Source organism: Molothrus aeneus, chromosome 6 (assembly GCF_037042795.1).
Source record: "Molothrus aeneus isolate 106 chromosome 6, BPBGC_Maene_1.0, whole genome shotgun sequence".
NCBI lineage: Eukaryota > Metazoa > Chordata > Aves > Passeriformes > Icteridae > Molothrus > Molothrus aeneus.
Window position 1 is genome coordinate 9,010,468 of NC_089651.1, and position 22,139 is coordinate 9,032,606.

Genomic DNA, 22,139 nt, shown 5'->3' on the forward strand with positions numbered 1-22,139 from the left:
GGGAAACCTGTCCTCTCCCAGGGGATTCCTGGGCCACCAGGGTGACATTTAGTGTCCCCACCCTGCAGGGATGTCACGGCCCAGGTCCCCGCGGCGGCTGGGCTGTGACATTTGCATGGGGAGGCACACACGGCAGGTGACATCATCCTCCACAGGTGGCTGAGGCCACTGTCACCCTCCCTGTGCCCTGGTCCCCAAGTGCCACCACGTGCCCCCCCCGGTGATGCAGCAGAGCCAAGCGAATCTCGGCGCTCTGACCCCCTGCCTGTCCCCTCCAGGTGTCCCCTCATGGGCCTGGGGACAGGGACCCTGCACACGGCGTCACACCCGCTGCCACGCATGGCACATGTGGTCACACACACATGCGGTGTGGAATGACACACACGACGTCACGCACACACAGAGCCACTGTCACACACACCCGTGGCATCTCTCACACAGTGTCACACACACAAGGGTGGTGTCACACCCCCAGGCTGGCACACACACCTGGTGGCACACGGGCATCCAGTGCCACGCATCCTGTGTCACACCCAGTGTCACACACATACCCAGTGTCACACACACACACATACCCAGTGTCACACACATACCCAGTGTCACACACACACACACCCACTGTCACACACCCCATGTCACACACACACACCCACTGTCACACACACACCCCCAGTGTCACACACCCCATGTCACACACACTGTCACACACACATACACCCAGTGTCACACACACACCCCCAGTGTCACACACCTAGTGTCACACACCCAGTGTCACACACACGGCCAGTGCCACAGCCGGTGGGTGTCACGGCCCCTCCCGGGCGGGCGTGGCGGCGCTGCTGTCCCCGCCCAGCCCCGCTGTCCCCGCCCCGCGCCCCGGTGCGGCCGCGCCCCGTTCCGCGCTCCGCTCCCGCCGCTCCGGGCGCTGCCGCCGCCCGCGTCCCGGGGCCGCCGAGCCCCTCCCGGCCGCTCCCCGCTCCTCCGCCCGGCTCCTCTCCGGCCCCGTTCCGCTTCCGGGCGCGGTTCCGCTTCCGGGGCCGGCGGGTCGGGTCGGGCCGGGGCCGGTGCGGCGCCGGCGGCGGGGCCGGCGGCGGGGCACGATGGCGGACCTGGAGGCGGTGCTGGCGGACGTGAGTTACCTGATGGCCATGGAGAAGAGCCGCGCCGCGCCCGCCGCCCGCGCCAGCAAGAGGATCGTCCTGCCCGAGCCCAGGTGAGGCCCCGCCGCTGCCCCTCCGCTTGTCCGCCCGTCCGTCTGTCCGTCCGTCCGCCACCCCCGGTCCCTCGGTCACCCCTTCCCGGTACCGCTCGCACGCGCCCGCGGGTCACGAACACCTCCCGCACACGTGTGTGCCGGTCACACCTGGCCTGACACACGGACATGGGCACACACGGATATGGACACACAGACATGGACGCACACGGACGTGGACACACACAGATATGGGCACACAAGGATATGGACACACGCGGATATGGACACGGACGTGGACACACAAGTGTCACGCCTGTTGCACAGACAGACACACGGACATGGACACGCACACACGGAAATGGACACGGACATGGACACACAAGTGTCACGCCTGTTGCACAGACACACACACGGACATGGACACACACACACACACACACACACACACACTTCCTGCCTGACACAGGGACGCACAAACACAGACACACGGACACGCACACATCCTGCTGTCCCACCCAGCTGTGTGTCCCTTCTGTGGCTGCCGTGTCACACCCATGTGTACACACACACACACACACACACACACACACACACACACTCACAAACACCTGTACCCAGGTGTGCCGAGGGTCACAGTCCCCCCTACCCCGTGCCAGACCCCGGTGCCCTCCTGTGCCTTCACTGCCAGGCACCTGTGAGGCTTTTTTGGGGTGACACTCGTCCCCACCCTCCTTTGGGCCCCGGTGCATGGGACACGCTGTGATCTTGGCACCCACAACGTGCCCCACTGGGCTGGGGACACACAGGATGGCAGGACATGCGTGCCACCGGGGCTTGGGGACACGGGAGGAGCAGGAGAGGAGGGTGGGGAGCAGGGGTCCATCGGGGGCACGGCTGAGCCCCTCCCGTGTGTCCCCAGCATCCGCAGCGTCATGCAGAAGTACCTGGAGGACCGGGGAGAGGTGACATTTGACAAGATCTTCACGCAGAAGATCGGTGAGCTGGGGACACGGGGGCTGTGGGGGACACGAGGGGACACCCGGGCCAGCAGCCACAAGCCCAGGGGTAAGCGTGGGTGGGCTGGGGACAGCACTGGTGGCCACTGTGACAGCGAGAGTGGCCACGGGGATGGCAGGGGGGGTGTGGGGCCAGGCTGGGCAGGGGTGCCGGGGGGCTGCGCCACGTTCCCCACCCTGTGTCCCCTGTCCTGTCACTTCCCCCCACACCAGCACAAACCGTCCGGGGCAGGAAGCGCCTCTCACTTCCTCCTGCTGCTCCGGCGGTTTCCGGGCACGTCCGCCCTGCTCCGTGTGCCCGCCCGTGCCCCTGCCCCCACCATGCCCCACGGCAGCCCCTCACTGCCCCGGGGTGCTGCTCCCCACTCCAGCTGGGGCCCTGTCACCCTGTCACCCTGCCACGTCCTCACCGGTCCCTGCTTGGCACTTCCCCAGGCCTGGCACTGGGGTGGCAGCAGGGCTGGGCAGGCCCAGGGGATGTCCCCGTGTCCCTTGTCCTGGGGGCTGTCACCTCTCATGCTGTGGCTCTGTCCCTGCAGGCTATCTGCTTTTCCGGGATTTCGCCTTCAACCAGGCCGAGGAGGCCAAGCCCCTGATGGAATTTTATGAGGAGGTGAGACAGGGGGACCCAGGGACAGCCCCCTGTGTGCACCAGCAGTGGGGTTGGTACCTCCTTGGACACGGTGCCAAGGGCACCACCCGAGGTGATGGTGCCCAGGGAGGTGGGAGACACTGTCTGAGGGGATGGGATAACCCCTCCCATGGGACCTGGCACCCAGAGGGGCCACAATTCTCAGTGTTCCACGTGCCCCTGTGCCACTGGAGCTGTGCCCTCTCCAGATCAAGAAGTACGAGAAGCTGGACTCGGAGGAGGAGCGAGCCGCCCGCAGCCGCCACATCTTCGACCATTACATCATGAAGGAGCTGCTGGCCTGCTCCCACGTGAGTGCCCTGGGCAGCAGGGTGGGAGGGGTGTCCCCACCGTGCCCACAGTGTCCTCAGGGGCAGCCCCACACCCCCCACAGGCTCCATCCCGGGAGCCACATCCCAGCCCTGTGGATGGGGCTTCCTCTGTGGATTCCTGCCTGGTGCAGCCCTGCCTGGCTGCTGTCCCTTCTGCCCGAGGTGACACGGTCCTGTCCCCCTCACAGCCCTTCTCCAAGAGCGCCACGGAGCACGTCCAGAGCCGCCTGAGCAAGAAGCAGGTGCCCCCAGATCTCTTCCAGGTGGGCATCACCTGGGACAGGGAAGGGGTCCTTGCCACCTGTAACACTCAGAGGGTTAATCCTTAGAGGGGGCTGGGGGTGACAGGAGTCCCTGAAAGTGGGAGGGGGGTGTCCCAGGAGGAATGGGGACGCCGAGGAATGGTGAGAAGGTCCCCAGAATGTTGGGAGTGAGGGGGAATTGCTTGTAGTCCCCATGGGGTGATGGGAGACTGGGGGCTGGAGGTGGCAGGGGGCCTTCAGAGGGAGGTGATTGGATCCCTGGATGTCATCCTAGGGGTCCCCAGGGCTGGTGATGTTGGGGTTCCCAGAGAGTGAGGTGGCAGAAGCATCCCCAGGGGCCTGGAAGTGGCAGTGGGGGGATGTGAAATCCCAGGGGTGGAGGAGACCCCACGTAATGATTGGATCAGGGTGACTTGGGTGGCCCTGGGGACCCAGCACTGAGCCCTGTGTCCTCCCCAGCCCTACATTGAGGAGATCTGCCAGAACCTGCGTGGGGGCATCTTCCAGAAATTCATTGAGAGGTGAGCTGGGAGGAAATTCCCATGCAGATTGGGGTGTCCCATCCCACTGTGTCGCAGCCCACACTGGGAACTCGGGGGTCTCTTCCTTTCCCAAGTGTCCTGCGGGGTGCTCCCTATCTGCAGACAAATCCAGGGAGTCTTTGAGGGCCGTGTTTCTCCGGGATCTCCACTCTTGCCCCCTCTGCTCTTCCTTGCAGTGACAAGTTCACACGGTTCTGCCAGTGGAAGAACGTGGAGCTGAACATCCATGTGAGCAGGAACCCCTGCCCCTCACCTCCCAGGGAGCAGGATGTGCTTCCAGGGAGCCTCTGTGTCCCTCACCTGGGAAAACTGGGGCAGGGCTCGGTGTCCAGGCTCACGATAGTCTCCTCCTCAGCTCACCATGAACGACTTCAGCGTTCACCGAATCATTGGCCGCGGCGGCTTTGGGGAGGTCTACGGCTGCCGGAAAGCGGACACGGGCAAAATGTAACGGAATGCCCCGGCACCCAGGGGCCCGCCTGGGGTTTGGGGTGCTGGGGGGGCCCAGTGGCGTTGCTGTGGTGGCACATGTTGGGGAGCTGTCATGGCTGTGGGTGCTGGCCCTGCTGTGGGGACACTGTGGCTGCAGGGACTCCATGTCCCCCCCAGGTACGCCATGAAGTGCTTGGACAAGAAACGCATCAAGATGAAGCAGGGCGAGACGCTGGCCCTCAACGAGCGCATCATGCTGTCTCTCGTCAGCACTGGGGTGAGGGGACACGGGTGCTGGGCTGGGGACAGAGTGGCAGGGGACAGGGATGGGGAGGGTGACCCTGTGTCTCCACCAGGACTGCCCGTTCATCGTGTGCATGTCCTACGCCTTCCACACACCCGACAAGCTCAGCTTCATCCTCGACCTCATGAATGGTGAGACCCCGGCCCTGAGCCACTCCCAGGGCACAGAGCCCCCTGCCACAGCTGCTCCAGGTGACAGCCAGTCCCTGTCCCCACAGGGGGGGACCTGCACTATCACCTGTCCCAGCATGGCGTCTTCTCGGAGGTGGAGATGAGGTTCTACGCGGCCGAGATCATCCTGGGCCTGGAGCACATGCACAGCCGCTTCGTGGTGTACCGTGACCTCAAGGTGACCGTCCCCACCTGCAGGACATCCCCAGGACATCCCTTTAGCACCCCCTGCTCCGCCCTGTGGGCACCCACAGTGTCACAAACCCTGCCCTCAGAATGAGGTGGGAGTGCCCAGAGGGCACCCTCAGCTCTAATGGACACCCCCAACAGCAAAATCCATTGGTGCCCTGAGACTTTGGGGGCACTCCGACACCCCCAAATCCCAGAGAGCCCCCCAGGCTCACCACCCCATACCCACGGGCCGCTCTGGGGCTCAGGGTGTCCCCCGGTGTCCCCGCAGCCAGCAAACATCCTCCTGGACGAGTTCGGCCACGTCCGCATCTCTGACCTGGGCCTGGCCTGCGACTTCTCCAAGAAGAAGCCCCACGCCAGCGTGTGAGTGTGCCCACACCCCTGCCCGCCCTGCCCCCGCGCCTGGGGCGGCCCCTGACCCCCCTGTGCCCCCTCCCCAGGGGCACCCATGGGTACATGGCGCCGGAGGTGCTGCAGAAGGGGGTGGCCTACGACAGCAGCGCCGACTGGTTCTCGCTGGGCTGCATGCTCTTCAAGCTGCTCCGGGGGTGAGTGTGGGCACAGCTGGACACAGCTGGGCACAGCTGGGCACTGCTGAGCCCCCTCTCCCTCCACGCCACAGGCACAGCCCGTTCCGGCAGCACAAGACGAAGGACAAGCACGAGATTGACCGGATGACCCTCACTATGGTGGGTGGGGGCACTGAGGGGGCTGTGGGCAGGACGTGGGAAGCACACAGGGGGTCAGGGACAGCTGGTCTTTGCCTGGAGCACGTGTTTGTGCCCAGCTGTGTGTCACCGTGTGTCCCTGTCCCCGCTCAGCAGTGATCTCATCGAATCTCCCACAGGCCGTGGAGCTGCCGGACTCCTTCTCCCCGGAGCTGCGCTCCCTGCTCGAGGGGCTGCTGCAGCGGGATGTCAACCGACGCCTGGGCTGCATGGGCCGAGGGTGAGTGTCCCCGAGGTCCCCAGGGGATGGGACAAGGTGTGCTGGCATGGCCCCCAGGGGATGGGACAAGGTGTGCTGGCACAGTCCCCCTGCGGCCATGCTCACCCGCCCTCCTCCTTCCGCAGGGCGCAGGAGGTGAAGGAAGAGCCCTTCTTCAAGGGCCTGGACTGGCAGATGGTGTTCCTGCAGAAGGTGAGGGGTGTGTGCCCATGGCTGGGGACAGGGACAAGGACACAAGCCACCCCTCTGACCCCCCCTGCTGCCCACAGTACCCACCACCCCTCGTCCCACCCCGTGGCGAGGTGAATGCGGCCGACGCCTTTGACATCGGCTCCTTTGACGAGGAGGACACCAAGGGCATCAAGGTACCGGGCCCAGGGGCCGAGCGTGAGGGTGTGGGGTGACCCACAGCCCCTCACCCCAGCATCCCACCCTTCCCAGCTGCTGGAGAGCGACCAGGAGCTGTACCGCAACTTCCCGCTCACCATCTCGGAGCGCTGGCAGCAGGAGGTCACTGAGACCGTCTTTGACGCTGTCAACGCCGACACCGACAAGCTGGAGGCCCGCAAGAAGGCCAAGAACAAGCAGCTGGGCCACGAGGAGGGTGAGTGGGACTGGGACCCCCGCCCTGAACCACCCCTGGCCCCATCCCAGTGCTGATCCCACCTGCCTGTGATCCCAGAGTACGCCATGGGCAAGGACTGCATCATGCACGGCTACATGGCCAAGCTGGGCAACCCCTTCCTGACGCAATGGCAGCGCCGCTACTTCTACCTCTTCCCCAACCGCCTGGAGTGGCGCGGGGAGGGCGAGTCACCGGTAAGGGGGGCACAGCACTGGGGGGCAGGGCTGGGGGGCGCCTGGGGGACCGGGCTGAGCCTGTCCCCCCAGCAGTCCCTGCTCACCATGGAGGAGATCGACTCAGTGGAGGAGACGCAGGTGAAGGAGCGCAAGTGCATCCTGCTCCGCATCCGCGGGGGCAAGCAATTCGTGCTGCAGTGCGATGTGAGTGCGTCCCCCTGTCCCCCTGGCTGCTGGCCACCTCCTGCTGCCTGCTAGCCATCCCCCCTGCTCCTGCTAGCCACCCCCCCAGCTGGCTAATAGCCACCTCTTGCTGGCCACTTGCATGTTTAGTCCTCCCAGGGCATCAGCACTGAAAACATGGGGCAACCCCACAGCCCTGGCACCGTGGGGTGGCCCAGCCACGCTGTGCCCTGCCCTGTCCCCGCTCCTGACCCAGTTGCCTGCCCCGCAGAGCGACCCCGAGCTGGTGCAGTGGCGGAAGGAGCTGCGGGAGGCGCAGCGCCAGGCGCAGCAGCTGCTGCAGCGGGTGCCCCGCATGCAGAACAAGCCGCGCTCACCCGTGGTGGAGCTCAGCAAAGTGCCCTTCATCCAGCGCTCCCACAACGGGCTCTGACCCCTCCCCACGCCCCCTTCCCCCGTTCCCACCCCACCTCTAATTTATTGGGTTGGGTTCCCGCGTGTCCCCCGCTCTCCGTGTGCCCGGGGGCTGCGGGGAGGGGACGCGCCCGGTGCCGGTGTCACCCAGGGGCGCGGTGACACCGCGGGCACGTGGCCTGGCACCTTCTCCCCGGCGTGCCCCCCGGCCCTGCAGGAACTCTCCGGCTCAGATGAAGGCAGCCCCCGTCCCTCCCGCCTGCTCCCCAGTGCTGTGCGTGCCAGAGGGGCCGGCGGGGTCCCCAGCCGGCATGTCCCCCCCTCCCTGCGTGGCTGTGCCCGTCCCGTGGGTGGCACCCCCTCGTGTGCGTGTGTGGCTGTGTGTGAGTGAGCGTGTGCCCGGGGGGACCCCCTGTAAATACTGTGCCACGGGTCCCCTGCGCCCCCTGCTCTGCCACTGCCCCTCCTGCCCCGCCCCGGGGCACTCCCAGCCCGCTGCCCTCCCTCCTGAGGGGAAAGAAGCGGGTGGGACCCCCTTAAACCAGCCACGGGTGGGCACAGGGGTGCCCCCTGCCCCCCTGACCCCAGCAGCATCTGTAAATATTAGTCTCTGGTCGCTGTGCTCCCGGGGCTGGGGGGGCACTTGGCAGGGGGGGCACGGGGCAGGGCAGAGGCAATGGGTGAGTGAGGTTTTCATGAGCAGAGATGTGAGAATGCCAAAAAAAAGAGTTTTTATAATAAAAAGATCAAAAAATACCATCCAGCTCCAGCTCACTGTGGGAGGGAGAGATGGCTCCACGCCCGCTGAGGGTGGCCTGGAGTCCTTGTCACCTCCTGTGGTGTGGGAGATTCCTGATTGTCCCGCTGTGGACACACCAGCACTTTGGGGACATACTGGAGCATCCCCAAGCCCCACAGGATGGGGATCCCGAGCCAGCGTGGGCTGCTGGAGGTTGTGTCCCCCATTGCTGCTCTGTCCCCACGGATGATCTTGGCTGTCACTTGTCATCAGGCAGTGCAGGTGCCACCTCTCCTGCCCACACCCTGCCTGCAGGCAGTGTGTCAGGGCGCGGTGCAGCTGGGCTGGTGCTCCAGCATTCCTGGGGATGGGATGGGATGGGATGGGATGGGATGGGATGGGATGGGATGGGATGGGATGGGATGGGATGGGATGGGATGAACCCAGGGCTGGATGCACGACGGTCCTGAGCACCAGGTACCCCTCCGCTGATGTTATGATGTCAAAGGGGTCAGGGAGCCCTGGGGCCCCTCAGGGTGTCCAGCAGGAGAGGCCGGGCACCGGCAGCCCCCCGTACCGGGGGTCAGCTGGGGGCCAGGGGGTCCCTGGTTTCAATCCCGATGGGAGAGTGTGAGAGGGTGCGGCCCCAGGCTGTGGCCGGTGCCGGCTCCAGTTGCATTCCCGGTGCTGCTGCAGTGGCGGTGCCCACAATCGCGGTTCCCGGTGCTGGTGCCGTTCCCAGTGCCTGCTCCCATTCCCGTTTCCAGTGCCCCACTCCCGACCCCTCGTTCTCTTTCCTGCTGCCCGTTCCCGTGCCAGTGCCAATGCCATTCCCGTGCCCGGTGCCTGTTCCCCTTCCCGGAGCCCCGTTCCCGCTCCCTTTGCCGGTGCCCGTGCCCGGTGCCAATGCCCCTTCCCTTTTCCCGCTCCCTTTGCCAGTGCCCGTTCCCGGCGGCGATGCCGTCCCCGTTTCCCGCTGCCCCCCGCCGGTGCCGTTGCCTGTTCCCGGTTGCCGGTGCCCGGTGCGGCCCCGCCCCGCGCCGCCGCGCTGCGCCGCCGCCGCCCCCGCGCAGCCATTGCGGGCAGGCCCCGCGCTGCGGCCCGGTCCGTCCGCCCCGGCGGCCCCGGGGACATGGTGCCGGGATGGCCCGGCCCGCCGAGACCTTCCCGCTGCACCGGCTCGTCTGGCACAACCGGCACCAGGCGCTGGACAGCGCCCTGCGCGCGGGGACGGTGGGAACGGCGCCGGGAGCGGCACCGGGAGCGGCGCCGGGGAGCGGGCACCCCCCCACGCACCGGCACCGGGAACGGGAACGGGCGGGAGGGGATGGGAGGGAGAACGGCGGGACCCGCAGCGCGGGGGTGGGGGGACTGGGAGCGCTGGGGAAAACCGGGAATGCTGTGCGCGGGGGGGGGGGGGGAGGGGGGATGCTGGGAGGGCTGGAAGGACTGGGAGCACTGGGAGATACTGGGAACACTGCGGGGACGGGGACCCTTGAGAGGCTGGGAGCACTGGGAGATACTGGGATCACTGTGGGGATGGGGACCCTTGAGGGTCTGGGAGCCCTGGAGGGAGACTGGGAGCATTAGGGAAGGCTGGGGACACGGGGCACTGGGAGCACTGGGGAGAAGACTGGGAGCGTTGCAGAGGGACTGGAAGCACTAAGGGAGATGGGGCACATGGGATGGGAGAACTGGGAGCCCTGGGGAAACTGGAGGGAGGCTGGGAAAACTGGGAGCACGGGGAGCTGGCGGCGCTGGGTGGGGGGGACAGCACTGGGAGCATCTGGGGGAACTGGGAGTGCTGGAGCAAGACTGGGAGTGGTGTGGAGACTGGGAGTACCAGGGAGACTGGGACTCAGGGGACTGGTGGCACTGGAAGAACTGGTGGCACTGGAAGAACTGGTGACACTGGGATAATAACGGACTGTAGCACCAAAGGCCTGGAAGCAAATGGGAGCGCTGGGATGGGGTTGGCTGCACTGGGAGAAGGGGGGGCAGGGAGCAGCAGGCCTTGGGAGCATGGGGGACGCAGGGGTGGCACGGGGAGGGGACAGTGACCCCAGCACCCTTCCAGCACGACGTGGAGCTGACAGACCCGCGTGGCCGCACGCCCCTGGAGCTGGCCGTGTCCCTGGGCCACCTGGAGTCGGTGCGGGTGCTGCTGCGGCACAACGCCAACGTGGGCCGGGAGAACGCCAATGGATGGACGGGTACAGGGACACCTCGGGGGATTGGGGACACGATCCAGGGGGGCGGGTGGCCTCCGGCTGATGGCACCCCGTGTCCCCAGTGCTGCAGGAGGCGGTGAGCACGGGGGACCCCGAGATGGTGCAGCTGGTGCTCCAGTACCGTGACTACCAGCGGGCAACGCGGCGCCTGGCCGGCATCCCCGAGCTGCTCAGCAAATTGCGGCGGGTACAGCCCCCCAGAACTGCCCCCTGCAGCCCAGAGCCCTCCCAGGGACACCCACCAGCCCCATCCCTTGGCTCAAGACTCCCCATCTCCAGTGACTCCAGCAGAGACCCGCCAAGTCTCCCCAGGCCCCCCGTCTCCTCCATGATCCCCCTCCTTCCCCAGGGACACCCTGCCTATCCAACCCACTACCCCACATTGTCCTGATCCCCACCCAGAACCCCAATACGGATCCCCACCCCTGCTCTCCAGACTTCCCATGTCCTCAGTGGTCTGAGAAGGGACCCCAAATTCTCCCCAGAAGCCCCCATTGACTCTCTTCTTTCCCTGGGGACCCCCTGCTTATCCTTTTCCTCTGGGACTTGCTTCTTATCCTTCCCTGTGGACCTGCACTAATGGCCCCAGTCTCTCTGATCCCCACCCAGGACCCCAACAGGGACCCCCATCCCTTCTCCCCAGACTTCCCCCCTCTCCAGTGACCTTATCAGGGAGTCCCCAGCCCCTCCACATCCCCCACCGTTCTCCTCATCCCTTCCAGGCATCCGACTTCTACGTGGAGATGAAGTGGGAGTTCACAAGCTGGGGTGAGCGTGGCCGGGCTGGGCGGGGGAAGGGGGTCCCCAGGGGCCCCCCGGCCGCGGGGCTGACGGGTCCCTGTGCCCGCAGTGCCCCTGGTGTCCAAGGTGTGTCCCAGCGACGTGTACCGCGTGTGGAAGCGCGGCGAGAGCCTGCGGGTGGACACCACCCTGCTGGGCTTCGAGCACATGACGTGGCAGCGCGGCCGCCGCAGCTACATCTTCAAGGGGGAAGGTCAGCTCCAGCCCCCCGCGGCCCCTCTTTCACCCTGGGGAGCCCCGGGGCCCCCTGCACCCCGCTCTGGATTCCCTGGGGGCCCCCCAGTCTTTGTGGGGAGCCACAGACCCCCTGCAATATAAGTGCGCCCCTGTAAAGACCCCAGATTCCCTACAGGGACCTCCCTGGAGATCCCCCAGACCCTCTGCACTATGAATACTCCCATAAGGACCTCCCAGATCCCCTCTAGGGACCACGTGGGATTCCAGTTCCCCCCTCCCAAGGGGAACACCTCAGTTCTTTTACCAGGGGACCCCCAATTCCCCAGATCTCCCCCAGGAAACCTTAGTTCTCCCTGAGGGAACCACCTCAGTTCCCGCATTTACAAGGGACCCCCAATCCCCGCGGCCCCCCAGTGTCCCCCAGGGCATGGGGGGGCTGGGTGCTGAGCCCTGCGGTGTCCCCACGCAGACGAGGGGGCCGTGGTGATGGAGGTGGACCACGACAAGCAGGTGGTGTACACAGAGACACTGGCGCTGGCCCTGCACGAGCCCGAGCTGCTGCTGGCGGCCATGCAGCCCAGCGAGGAGCACGTGGCCGGCCGGCTCACCTCGCCCATCGTGTCCACACACCTGGACACCCGGAACATCGCCTTCGAGAGGTGGGGAGGGGAGGGGAAGGGAGGGGAGCTCTCAGCAAGCAGGGGCCGTGCGAGGGGGAAGCGCGGGCGAAGGGGAAGGAAGCGCTGGTGCAAGAGGGTGAGTGAGGCCTCCCCGCTCCCCCAGGAACAAGTCTGGGATCTGGGGCTGGCGCTCGGAGAAGATGGAGGTGGTCAGCGGCTACGAGGCCAAGGTGAGCACAGAGACGTGGGGGGGATGCTGAGGACAGCCTGGAGTGTGGCAGGCCTGACGGTGTCCCCACACAGGTGTACAGTGCCAGCAACGTGGAGCTGGTCACCAAGACCAGGACAGAGCATCTCTCCGACCAGGACAAGTCACGCAGCAAAGGTGACAGCCCTGTCAGCCAATCAGGGGGCCTGTACACGGTGGGGACACGCCACCCTTCCTGGGTGGCTTGGGTGTCAGGTGTGGGACACTGTGGGTGTGACATGTCAGGTGTGGGACACTGTGGGTGTGGGGTGTGACATGTCAGGTGTGGGAAACTGTGGGGATAATGTGACAGGCATGGGACAGTGTGCCACTCATGAGGGGTGTGACGGGTGACAGCCCTGGGAGTCCCTCCCACTGCCCACACCTCACCCTGCACCCCCCTCTCCCCCCAGGCTCCAAGACCCCCTTCCACTCCTTCCTGGGCATCGCGCAGCAGCACGGCACCCACAACGGGGTGAGTGGCCATCCTGGGGGTCCCTGGGGACACTGGGGCTCTCCAGCGGGGCTGAGTGGTGCTACTGTCCACCCAGGCACCTGTCCTGCAGGCTGCCAGCCCCACCAACCCCACGGCCATCACCCCCGAGGAGTACTTCGACCCCCACTTTGACCTGGAGACCCGCAACATCGGGCGCCCCATCGAGATGTCCAGCAAGGTGCAGAGGTGAGGCCACCGCCCCGGGGTCGGGCCATACTGGGTGGGGACAGAGTCCTCGGGATGGTGACAGAGTCCTCGGGGCCATGCCGCTGTCTGTACCTCGGGGGTGTGGCCAGGGCAGTGGCACGGGGGTGGTGCTGGTGGCCCCGGCGGGTCCCCATGCCCACGGTGGTGCCCGGGCAGGTTCAAGGCGACGCTGTGGCTGTGCGAGCAGCACCCGCTGTCACTGGCAGAGCAGGTGACGCCCATCATCGACCTCATGGCCATCTCCAACGCCCACTTCGCCAAACTGCGCGACTTCATCACCCTCAAGCTGCCCCCTGGCTTCCCCGTCAAGATTGGTGAGAGGGAAAAACTTAATTTGGGGCGGGATATACAGGGACAGGAGTTCACTGGGGCCTCAACTGGCGCCTGTACCCGCAGAGATCCCCCTGTTCCACGTGCTCAACGCCCGCATCACCTTCAGCAACCTGTGCGGGTGTGACCAGCCCCTGGGCTCCGTGCGGATCTGCGCCCCCCAGGAGCCCCCCGGTGCCCACTCCCCCGGCACCCAACCCTCAGGGCCCAGAGGTGAGGCTGAGGGGCCAGGGAGGGCTGGGATTCCATGGATACAGAACGGGGTGGGCGTGGGGTGTCAGGGGATGCTGTGGGGAGCTGCGGGGTGCTGTGGGGCACCGTGAGGTGCCGTGGGGTGCCACGGGGACAGCCGTGGGCGGTGCTGACGGCTGGCCGTGCGCGGCAGCGTGGCCGTTCCCATGCGAGGTGGAGGCGGGCGTGTTCGAGGTGCCGGCGGGGTACACAGTGCTGGGCGCGGGGCGCAGCGAGCCCCTGCGCGACGAGGACGACGACCTGCTGCAGTTCGCCATCCAGCAGAGCCTGCTGGACGCCGGCACCGAGACCGACCAGGTGCGCCCACGCCCCTTCCCTGGACACGCCCCACACGCACCTGGGCACGCCCCTAACACGTGGCCACACCCCACAGGTGACCATCTGGGAGGCGCTGACCAACACCCGCCCCGGCGCGGAGCCGCCGCCCTACGATGAGGACCTGCAGCTGGAAAGGTGAGGTTCCATCCGTGGGGGCGTGGCCTGGGGCGCCACACCCACCTCACCTGGGCGGGGCCGAGCTGGAAGGGGCAGGGGTTAAAGGTGTCAGGGCGTGGTCAGGGGAGGGGCTGAAAGGCTGTGCAAAGGGTGTGGTCATAATGGGCGCGGCTAACCGCAGGTGTGGATGTGGCTAGCAGCTGGGTGGGGCATGTGGGGAGGGGCATGGCTCTCCAGGCCATTTATGGGCTGTGAAGGAGGTGTGGCCTCCAAGGGTGGGGCACAGGTGTGCCAGAGGGGGTGTGGCTCCCATGACACGGCTGTGCTCCCATGCCACCACCCCCGCTGCTGTCCCCTGCGCAGGGCGCTGCAGGAGAGCATGCTGCTGCAGGCCGGGCCCAGCGCTGAGCCCCCGGCCGCCGGGAGCCCCCCGGGAGCGGGCGGCGGGAGCCCCCCAGGCCCCCCCGGGTACGGCAGCTTTGCGGAGCAGCTGCGCCTGGCCATGGCGCTGTCGGAGCGGGAGCAGGAGGAGCGGGAGCGGCGGCGGCGCGAGGAGGACGAGGAGCTGCAGCGCATCCTGCGCCTCTCCCTCACCGAGAAGTAGCGCCCGGCCCCGGGCGCTCCACGCCGGCACAGGGACGTCCCACGCAGGGACCGGGGTGTCCCATGTGGGGTCAGCCCGCGCACGGACGCAGATGTCCCACGTGGGAACACCCCTTGCAGGGATAGGGACACCCCGGTGCGGGCGCTGTCCCACACCAGGATGGCCCAGGGCGGGCACAGCCCTGCCTGAGGAGCAGCCAGTGCTGGGATGGCCCCCCCCGTGATGGGGACCCCCCTGATGTGGGTACAGCCCCCCACAGGGGATTTGATCCAGGGATCCTCCTACCCCCGGGACCCCCAATCCAGGGCTCTTCTCCCGCCAGGCTCAAACCTCAGCCCAGGGACCCTCACCTGGGGACACCCCTGTGCCCAGAGCCCTCCCTAGGGAACCCCCTCCTCTTTGGTGTTGTACTGTGACCCATGGGGGACAGGATGGACCCGGGGGTCCCCGTGGGATGCAGGTGACCCCTATTTTAAGGCACTGCAGTGTGGGGGGGGACTGCTGGGGGACCCCCAGGCCTCTTCCTTTGGGGCAGTGGGGGGCAGGGGGGCCCCGAATGTCTGTACATATACATATACATATATTATATATATATATATATACACACGTGTGTCCGTGCCTGGGGCGTGATGGGTGGCGTGTCCCAGGGTGGGGCCTGGGAGAAGGGATGGATCCTACAGCTAGGGTGGGGCTCAGGTGATGGGGCTCATCCAGTGAGCATGTGGGTGGCACTAGTGGGCTGCTCCTCCTCAGCTCCCCCCAGTCTGGCCCTGTGCCCCCATTCCTGGCCCCGGGATTGGTTTATTTTGTTTATATTACATGGGAAAAGACCCCTGCCCAGGGAGGGGGGCTTGGCTGGGGACCCATGGGGTCACAAGGGATTCTTTGGGGGTGAGCTGCTGGGGACACTTGGGGCATTCCCACAGGCTGAAACCTGGGATGTCCCCGGTGCTGGGGTCCCTCGGGGGATCCACAGTTTCTGGGGATCTGGGGAAGGCATCACATGTTCTGGGACACTGAGGGAGGGTCCCAAGAGCCAGGGACCCTCGGATGGTTCTCACTTTCGGAGAATCCAGGGGTGTCTCAAGTGCTGGAGTGTCAGTCCCGCCTTGTCCGCACGGATGTGGGGCCCGGGGGGGCTCCGGGGCACCGGGGAGGTGCCGCTCTGACGGACGGCGCTCCCGGGGTCCCGGCCGCGGCGTTGCCGTGGCGGGGGGAGCCGAGCCGTGCCGCGACGTGCCCGGGGCCGTGCCCGCTCCCGCTCCCGTTCTCGTTCCCGTCCGGGCGGGGCAGCGGCGGCGCTTCCTGGTGCGGGGGGGCGGCGCGGCGGGGCATGGCGCTGGTGACGGTGCGGCGGGCGGGGGGCTCCGCCGGGGGCCCCGCGGTGAGTGCGGCACCGGCCCGGGCCGGGACGGCTCATCCCGGCAGGGACGGGCGGGGGGTCCCGGTGCGACCCGGGAGGTGCCGGTGTGGGCTGGCACGGGGGCTCCCGGGGGAGTGCGGGCTGTCCCCGAGCCGCGGGGGCCCCGGTGCGGGGGCACGGAGCGGGCCGGGGCGTCCCGGAGCTGCTGCGGGTCCCGGTGCCCTGGGGAAACGGGCCGGTTCGGGGATTCCGGTGCCCTGGGGAAATGGGCCGGTCCGGGGGATCCCGGTGCCTTGTCGGAGCCCCGGGGGTTCCCGGTGCTCCGGAAGGTCCCGGTGCAGAAGGTGCCGCTGTCCCGGGGGTGCCAGCGTGGGGCCGGACGGGTGAAAGTTGCTCCGGTCGTTCCCGGTGCGGGGTCATCCCAGGCGCTTCCGATGGGACTTTGCTGGGAGTTTACTGGGAGCGGAGCTGCCCCCAGCACGCGTTGGAGTTTCCTGTACTCCCGGATGGGGTTTTCCCACAGCTAAGGAAGGAATATGGAGTGTGGATGGGGGTGTTTTGTCCCAAGCTGCTCCCACTCACTTTGCCACCTCTCCCAGTCCCGTCGCTGTCCCGGTGTCCCCTAGTGCCTCCCCCAGTGACCACTGGGCCTTTCTGGGTGCTCATCCCAGGCCGCCTCTTCCAGCGCTTGCACCCAGCCAGGGATGGGGGGCACAGGGACGAGACACCCCCCCGCCATCCCGAGGGGGTCCCCAGGGATCCATCTCCACAGTGGGACCCCCAAAGGGTCCCTATGCCCCCGCCGGGGCCCACACTATTTGGTGGGGGCAGAGGTGGGTTTAGGGGGTCACTGGACTGTGGTGTCCCTGCTGGTGGGGGTTTGTGGGACCCCCGAGCCTGCTCCATGCCCTGGGGTCACATTTCCCCCAGGAACTGACTCCCAATTTGCAGGAGGAAGATGCTCCCAGACGCGGCCAGCTGCAGCGACGGTGAGAGGGGGCTCCGAAACCTCGGCGTGGGGGACACTGGGGTGGGCTGGGGACACAGTTCCCCCCCCTTGGGGGAGCACTCTGGGGGTGCCCTGCGTGCTCAGGTCCCTCCTGCCCCCCAGGCAGAGCTTCGTCGTGGTCAAGGGCGCTGCACGGCTCCTGCCTGCTGAGGAGCCCCCCCCGGCCGAGCCCCCCCCGGCCGAGCCCCCCTGCCAGGCCCCGGGACAGCAGGAGCGGCACCTGCACCTCATGATGCAGCTGCTGCGCCCCCAGGACGCCATCCGACTGGTAGGACACAGATCCACCCCTCCAGGAACACGGGGATGGCATGGGGACAGGGAAAGAGATGGATGGGGTCAGGAGCAGGGATGGGGATGGGATATGGATGGGGACATGACACGGAGAAAAAGTTGACTGGATTGGACAGGCAGGGATGGGGATGGGGATGGGGATGGGGATGGGGATGGGGATGGGAATGGGAATGGAATGAAGGTGGCGACAGGATGGGGATGGAGGCAGTAACATCGAGGAAGGGGGAATGCGATAGGGATGGGGACTGGATAGGATGGGATGGGATAATGGGAAGCAGTAACATCGAGGAAGGGTAGGGGAATGTGATAGGGACTGGACGGGATGGGAATGGGGATGGAATGGGAAGTGATGAGGAGGGGACATGGCCCAGCGCGATGCTCCTCCCCGGTCACTGGGAGCCCTGGGAAGGGGCAGATCCCCCGGGATTCCCGCCATTCCGGCAGGCGGTGCGGCTGGAGTCGGCGCGGCCGCGGCGGGTGCGGTACCTGCTGCTGGTGCGGCCGGAGGAGGCGGGAGCCGAGGCGGAGACGGCGCTGCTGGGAGTGGATTTCGCCCACGAGGGGTGAGCGGGGTGCGGGGGGGCCCGGGGAGGCGTCGGCACCCCCTGACCCCTGCTTGCCCCAGGGCCAGCCGCTGCACCCTGGGCATGGTGCTGCCCCTCTGGAGCGACACCCAGGTGTTCCTCGACGGCGACGGGTAAGGGCGGGACGGAATTTTGGGACAGGGAGGGGCCTAGAGGGGTCAGGGTGCCCACCCTGACCCACGTGTGTCCCACTGATGCCCAGGGGGTTCAGTGTGACATCGGGGGGAGAGACACGCATCTTCAAGCCCATCTCTGTGCAGACCATGTGGTGAGCAAGGCCTGGGCGTGGCCACGGGGGGCGTGGGGACCACCCTGGGCACAGGGGGGGTGTGGGTAGAATGGGGAGCACCAGGGGGGTGGGCACCACCTCGGGGACTGGGGACACGGGCACTGCCAGGGGCACAGGGGATCTCAGCTGCACAACAGGCATGGGGGATGTGGCACCGCTGGGGACACGAGGGGTGCCGTCACCACCCTGGGCACAGGGGATTTGGGTATCACCATGGGCACCACCACGGGCACGGAGAAGGAGCTGGGGAGGGCTTGGGTGGCACCCACACGCCGGGAACGGCCAGCGAGGGGGACAGAGCAGCGGGGGTGGCGCCGGGGTGGCGGTGGCAGCACAGGGTGGCAGGTGCTGTGCGGCAGGGCCGCGCTGCAGGAGCTGCACCGCGCCTGCGAGGACGCGGCCCGCGGTGGGCACATCCCCGGCGGCCCCGCGCTGGCCTGGGCCCGCGGCTACGCGGCGGCGCTGGGCTCCGAGCAGAGCTGCCTCAACGAGTGGCTGGCCATGGCCGACCTCGAGTCCGTGCGCCCCGCCTCGCCCACGCCCCTCCGGTAAGCTCCCCGCCACGGCCCCGCCACACCCCGCGGCCCGCCGGCCAATCGCTGCCGCGCCTGGCAGGGCGTGGCCGGGGTGGGGCAGGGGACCGCGGTGACACGGCGGTGCTGGTGGCAGGCCGGCCGTGCCGGAGCTGTCGGAGCAGGCCGTGCGGGCGCTGCTGCGGGAGGTGATGGCCGCCGCCGACCTGGAGAACGTCACCTCCAAGGAGGTGGGTGGCACCGGGGTGGCAGCAGGGTGTCCTGGGGACGGGGAGGGCTGGCAGGGCCATCCCTCACCCGGCGTGGCGCCCAGGTGCGGGAGGAGCTGGAGCGGCGCACGGGGCACAGCCTGGCCGAGCACAAGGACTTCATTGACAACGAGATGCTGCTGGTGCTGGCGCAGATGGATCGGCCTTCCCGCGTCTTCCCGCACCTCTTCCTGGTGGGCAGCGGGCATGGCGGGCATGGCGGGCGGGACGGGTGGCAGTGTCCCCTCCCCTCACCGCTGTCACCATGCAGGGCTCCGAGTGGAACGCAGCCAACCTGGAGGAGCTGCAGCAGAATAGGTGAGAACAGCGTGGCACTGCCATGGGGTGGCCTGGGGCCACCACGGGCCGCCCCTGGGGTGTCACTCATGTCCCCGCAGGGTCACCCACATCCTGAATGTGGCGCGGGAGATTGACAACTTCTTCCCGGCGCTGTTCACGTACATGAACGTGCGGGTATACGACGAGGAGGCGGCCGAGCTCCTGCCCCACTGGAATGACACCTTCCTCTTCCTCTCCCGCGTCCGGTCAGTGGGCACCGGGAGTGACACCATGGGGGACACCGGGGACACAGGGGCTGGAGGTGGGGTGGGGGAGAGGGGGACATGGGGAGAGGTCTTGATGACTGAGGTGCTGGGACATGGGATCCTGGGGAGCAGTGGGGTGGCTGGGGACATGGGGAGCTCTGGGGACACTGGGACTGCTGGGGACATGGAGAGCTCTGGGGACACTGGGACAGCTGGAGGATGCTGAGAGCTCTGGGGATATTGGGATGGCTGGAGGATGCTGGGAGCCCTGGGGATCCTGGGATGGCTGGAGAATCCTGGGAGCTCTGTGGACACTGGGATGGCTGGGGACAGGGGGAGATCTGGGGACACTGGGATGGCTGGAGAATCCTGGGAGCTCTGGGGCACTGGGATGGCTGGAGGACAGGGGGAGGTCTGGGGACACTGGGATGGCTGGAGGACAGGGGGAGGTCTGGGGACACTGGGATGGCTGGGGACACTGGGAGCTCTGGGGATCCTGGACATCTCGGGGACACTGTGAGCCCTGCGGACACGGTGTCCCCGAGTGCCGGTGCCGTGGTGCCAGCAGCGGGTGCCGCAGGGCGGCGGGAGGCCGGGCGCTGGTGCACTGCCGCATGGGGCTGAGCCGCTCGGCCGCCACGGTGCTGGCCTACGCCATGAAGGAGTTCGGGTGGCCCCTGGAGCGGGCGCTGCGGCACGTCCGGCACTGCCGGCCCGGCGTCCTGCCCAACCCCGGCTTCATGCGCCAGCTCGACTTCTACCAGGGCATCCTGAGCGCCAGGTGCGTGGGGACACATGGGTGGGGACAGATGGGTGGGGCCTGTTGTGACCACACCCCTCTGTGTGGGTGGGCGGGGCTGCAGTGGCCGTGCCCTACCTGGAAAGGTGTGGGAAATTTTGTGGGGGAGGAGCCCGTGGGAGCCCCACCCTGCCGAGGGGGTGTGGCTCCCAGCAGGGGGAGTGGCCGGGTGCTGATTGACAGCTCTGTGGCAGCCGGCACAGCAGCCTGTGGGAGCCACGGGCGCACCCCGAGGAGGACACCGCGAGGGAGGACATGAGTGGCCTGTCCCCACTGTCCTCCCCACTGGCGTCCCCACAGCCCTCCGAGGAGGAGGCAGCTGGAGCGGGGCTGCTGGGGGCCTCTCGGCGCCCCCGCATCTCCCTGTGCTCTGTCATGCGGAGCATCAGCCTGCTGGAGCCCCCCGAGCCCCTCGAGCTGCTGGGGGAGCCCCTGGCCGGGGAGGTGAGCGGGGTCAGGGCGGGAGGGGGGTCCAGCTGTGGGGTGATAGCAGCATGGCGTGACCCCACTGTCCCCTGTCAGGTGTTTGAGGCCACACAGGAAGCAGAGGGTCCCTCCCCGAGGTCACGACCCTCGTCCCGCCCGCGCCGCGTGGTGCGCCAGGCCAGCATGGATGGTGACCCCGCCCCGTTTTGCGACCACACCCATAGTGATGACCACACCCAGGGCCACACCCACACACCTGGCCACGCCCACACGGATGAACCCACGCCTTAATTTGGGGGGCATGGGTCAGCACCGTCTCACTGCCATAGCAACAAGGGGTGGGCGTGGCCTACGTATGTGGGCGTGGTCATCGAGCCGGCACGCCCACGCCCTGCCCGCACCCCGGGGCTGGGACGTGCCTCTGCCCCAGCCCCACACAAACACCGACACTGCTCCTGCACTGGCAATAAAGTGTGGAAATGGCAGCCCCTGGTGGCTTTGTGACCCTGAGCACCTGGAGGGTGGGCTGCTACCAGTAGGGACCGGCGTGAACGCTCTGGAGACACCGGGCGGGCACAGGGACCCAGAGGCGCCATTTTGTGCGGCACGGGGGAACTGCAACTCCCGGCGGCCTTTGCGCGAGCACAACTTCCGTGTTGCCATGGCAACGGCCGCGGCCTAGGCCTGGGCTGGAATCGGGACCGGGGAACTGAGGCACACAGAGACCCCGCAGCTCGCTGTGGCCATGGTAGAGGGGAAAGCCAGGTGCTCCCCCCGCCACCCTGTGAGGTGGTGTCAGCCCCCTCCCACCATGGTGTCCCTTCATGTTGTTACCCCTGGCCCACAGGACACTTTCCACTATCCCAGGTTGCTTCAAGCCCCATCCTCTTGAACACTTCCAAGGCTGGGGCAGCCACAGCTTCTCTGGGCAATCTCTGCCATGGCCTCACCACCCTCACAGGGAGGAATTTCTTCCCAAAATCCCACTTAAACCCACCCTCCCAGGGAAGGAGGTTCCTGGCTGGAAACTGCCCCTGAGGCTGCTGCTGTCCCATCTCCATCTCCCAGGGCTGTTCTTGCAGCTGGAGCCATCCCAGACACTTCCCCACTTCCTGGAACACCCACCAGGCTGAGACTGACCCTCTGCCAAGGAGGAGAGTGGGAATCTCCCTCCTTCTTCCCACCAGGAGGGCACAGCCCTGGGTTGGCTGGGTGAGAATGCTCATTTTGGGGGTCCACCTAAACACCTCCATCCTGTGCCTTCCAGAGGAATTATGTCCCCGTAGAAGATATCCAAGGGACTGCAGCTCCTACAGCAGGACCAGATCCAGCTGGAAAATGCGATCCAGAGGGTCAGGAGCCTGCAGTGCGAGTGGGATGGGAGTTGTGGGTGGCCCCCCACCCATCCCACCCCATCCCACTTTATCCCACCTTATCCCACTTTATCCCACTTTATCCCACCTTATCCCAAATTACTGCTAGTTCCAATG

General features: G+C 67.0%; 3 protein-coding genes across 5 annotated transcripts; all 3 read left to right on the forward strand.

The window, feature by feature from the left end:
• Window positions 1–1,046: 1,046 nt before the first annotated feature.
• On the forward strand, window positions 1,047–8,180 carry GRK2 (G protein-coupled receptor kinase 2). 3 transcript variants are annotated; one of them, XM_066551694.1, is made up of 21 exons: window positions 1,047–1,213; window positions 2,115–2,191; window positions 2,751–2,824; window positions 3,052–3,153; window positions 3,363–3,437; window positions 3,897–3,958; window positions 4,156–4,207; window positions 4,335–4,426; window positions 4,589–4,688; window positions 4,768–4,846; window positions 4,933–5,063; window positions 5,346–5,440; window positions 5,518–5,625; window positions 5,700–5,766; window positions 5,925–6,025; window positions 6,151–6,217; window positions 6,295–6,390; window positions 6,467–6,629; window positions 6,708–6,844; window positions 6,917–7,030; window positions 7,281–8,180. In XM_066551694.1, exons 1-21 carry the CDS (start codon window positions 1,101–1,103, stop codon window positions 7,440–7,442), a joined length of 2,067 nt encoding a protein of 688 aa, XP_066407791.1. In that variant the 5' UTR covers window positions 1,047–1,100; the 3' UTR covers window positions 7,443–8,180. The 3 variants fall into 3 exon arrangements, with proteins under 3 accessions (XP_066407791.1, XP_066407792.1, XP_066407790.1); XM_066551695.1 differs by having other exon boundaries at window positions 6,920–7,030; XM_066551693.1 differs by having other exon boundaries at window positions 6,708–7,030.
• Window positions 8,181–9,231: 1,051 nt separating this feature from the next.
• ANKRD13D (ankyrin repeat domain 13D) lies at window positions 9,232–15,160 on the forward strand. The gene is made up of 15 exons (XM_066551562.1): window positions 9,232–9,395; window positions 10,240–10,375; window positions 10,456–10,580; window positions 11,116–11,161; window positions 11,244–11,387; window positions 11,841–12,030; window positions 12,155–12,221; window positions 12,295–12,376; window positions 12,652–12,713; window positions 12,790–12,920; window positions 13,098–13,255; window positions 13,338–13,484; window positions 13,657–13,820; window positions 13,897–13,976; window positions 14,322–15,160. The coding sequence occupies exons 1-15, from the start codon at window positions 9,306–9,308 to the stop codon at window positions 14,560–14,562; spliced, it is 1,863 nt and encodes a 620-aa protein (XP_066407659.1). The 5' UTR covers window positions 9,232–9,305; the 3' UTR covers window positions 14,563–15,160.
• A 735-nt stretch (window positions 15,161–15,895) lies between these two features.
• On the forward strand, window positions 15,896–21,091 carry SSH3 (slingshot protein phosphatase 3). Its single transcript, XM_066551660.1, has 14 exons — window positions 15,896–15,946; window positions 16,856–16,914; window positions 17,037–17,202; window positions 17,670–17,788; window positions 17,851–17,922; window positions 18,012–18,077; window positions 18,458–18,646; window positions 18,768–18,861; window positions 18,945–19,073; window positions 19,151–19,197; window positions 19,278–19,424; window positions 20,005–20,205; window positions 20,418–20,667; window positions 20,746–21,091. The coding sequence occupies exons 1-14, from the start codon at window positions 15,896–15,898 to the stop codon at window positions 20,938–20,940; spliced, it is 1,785 nt and encodes a 594-aa protein (XP_066407757.1). The 3' UTR covers window positions 20,941–21,091.
• Window positions 21,092–22,139: the final 1,048 nt, after the last annotated feature.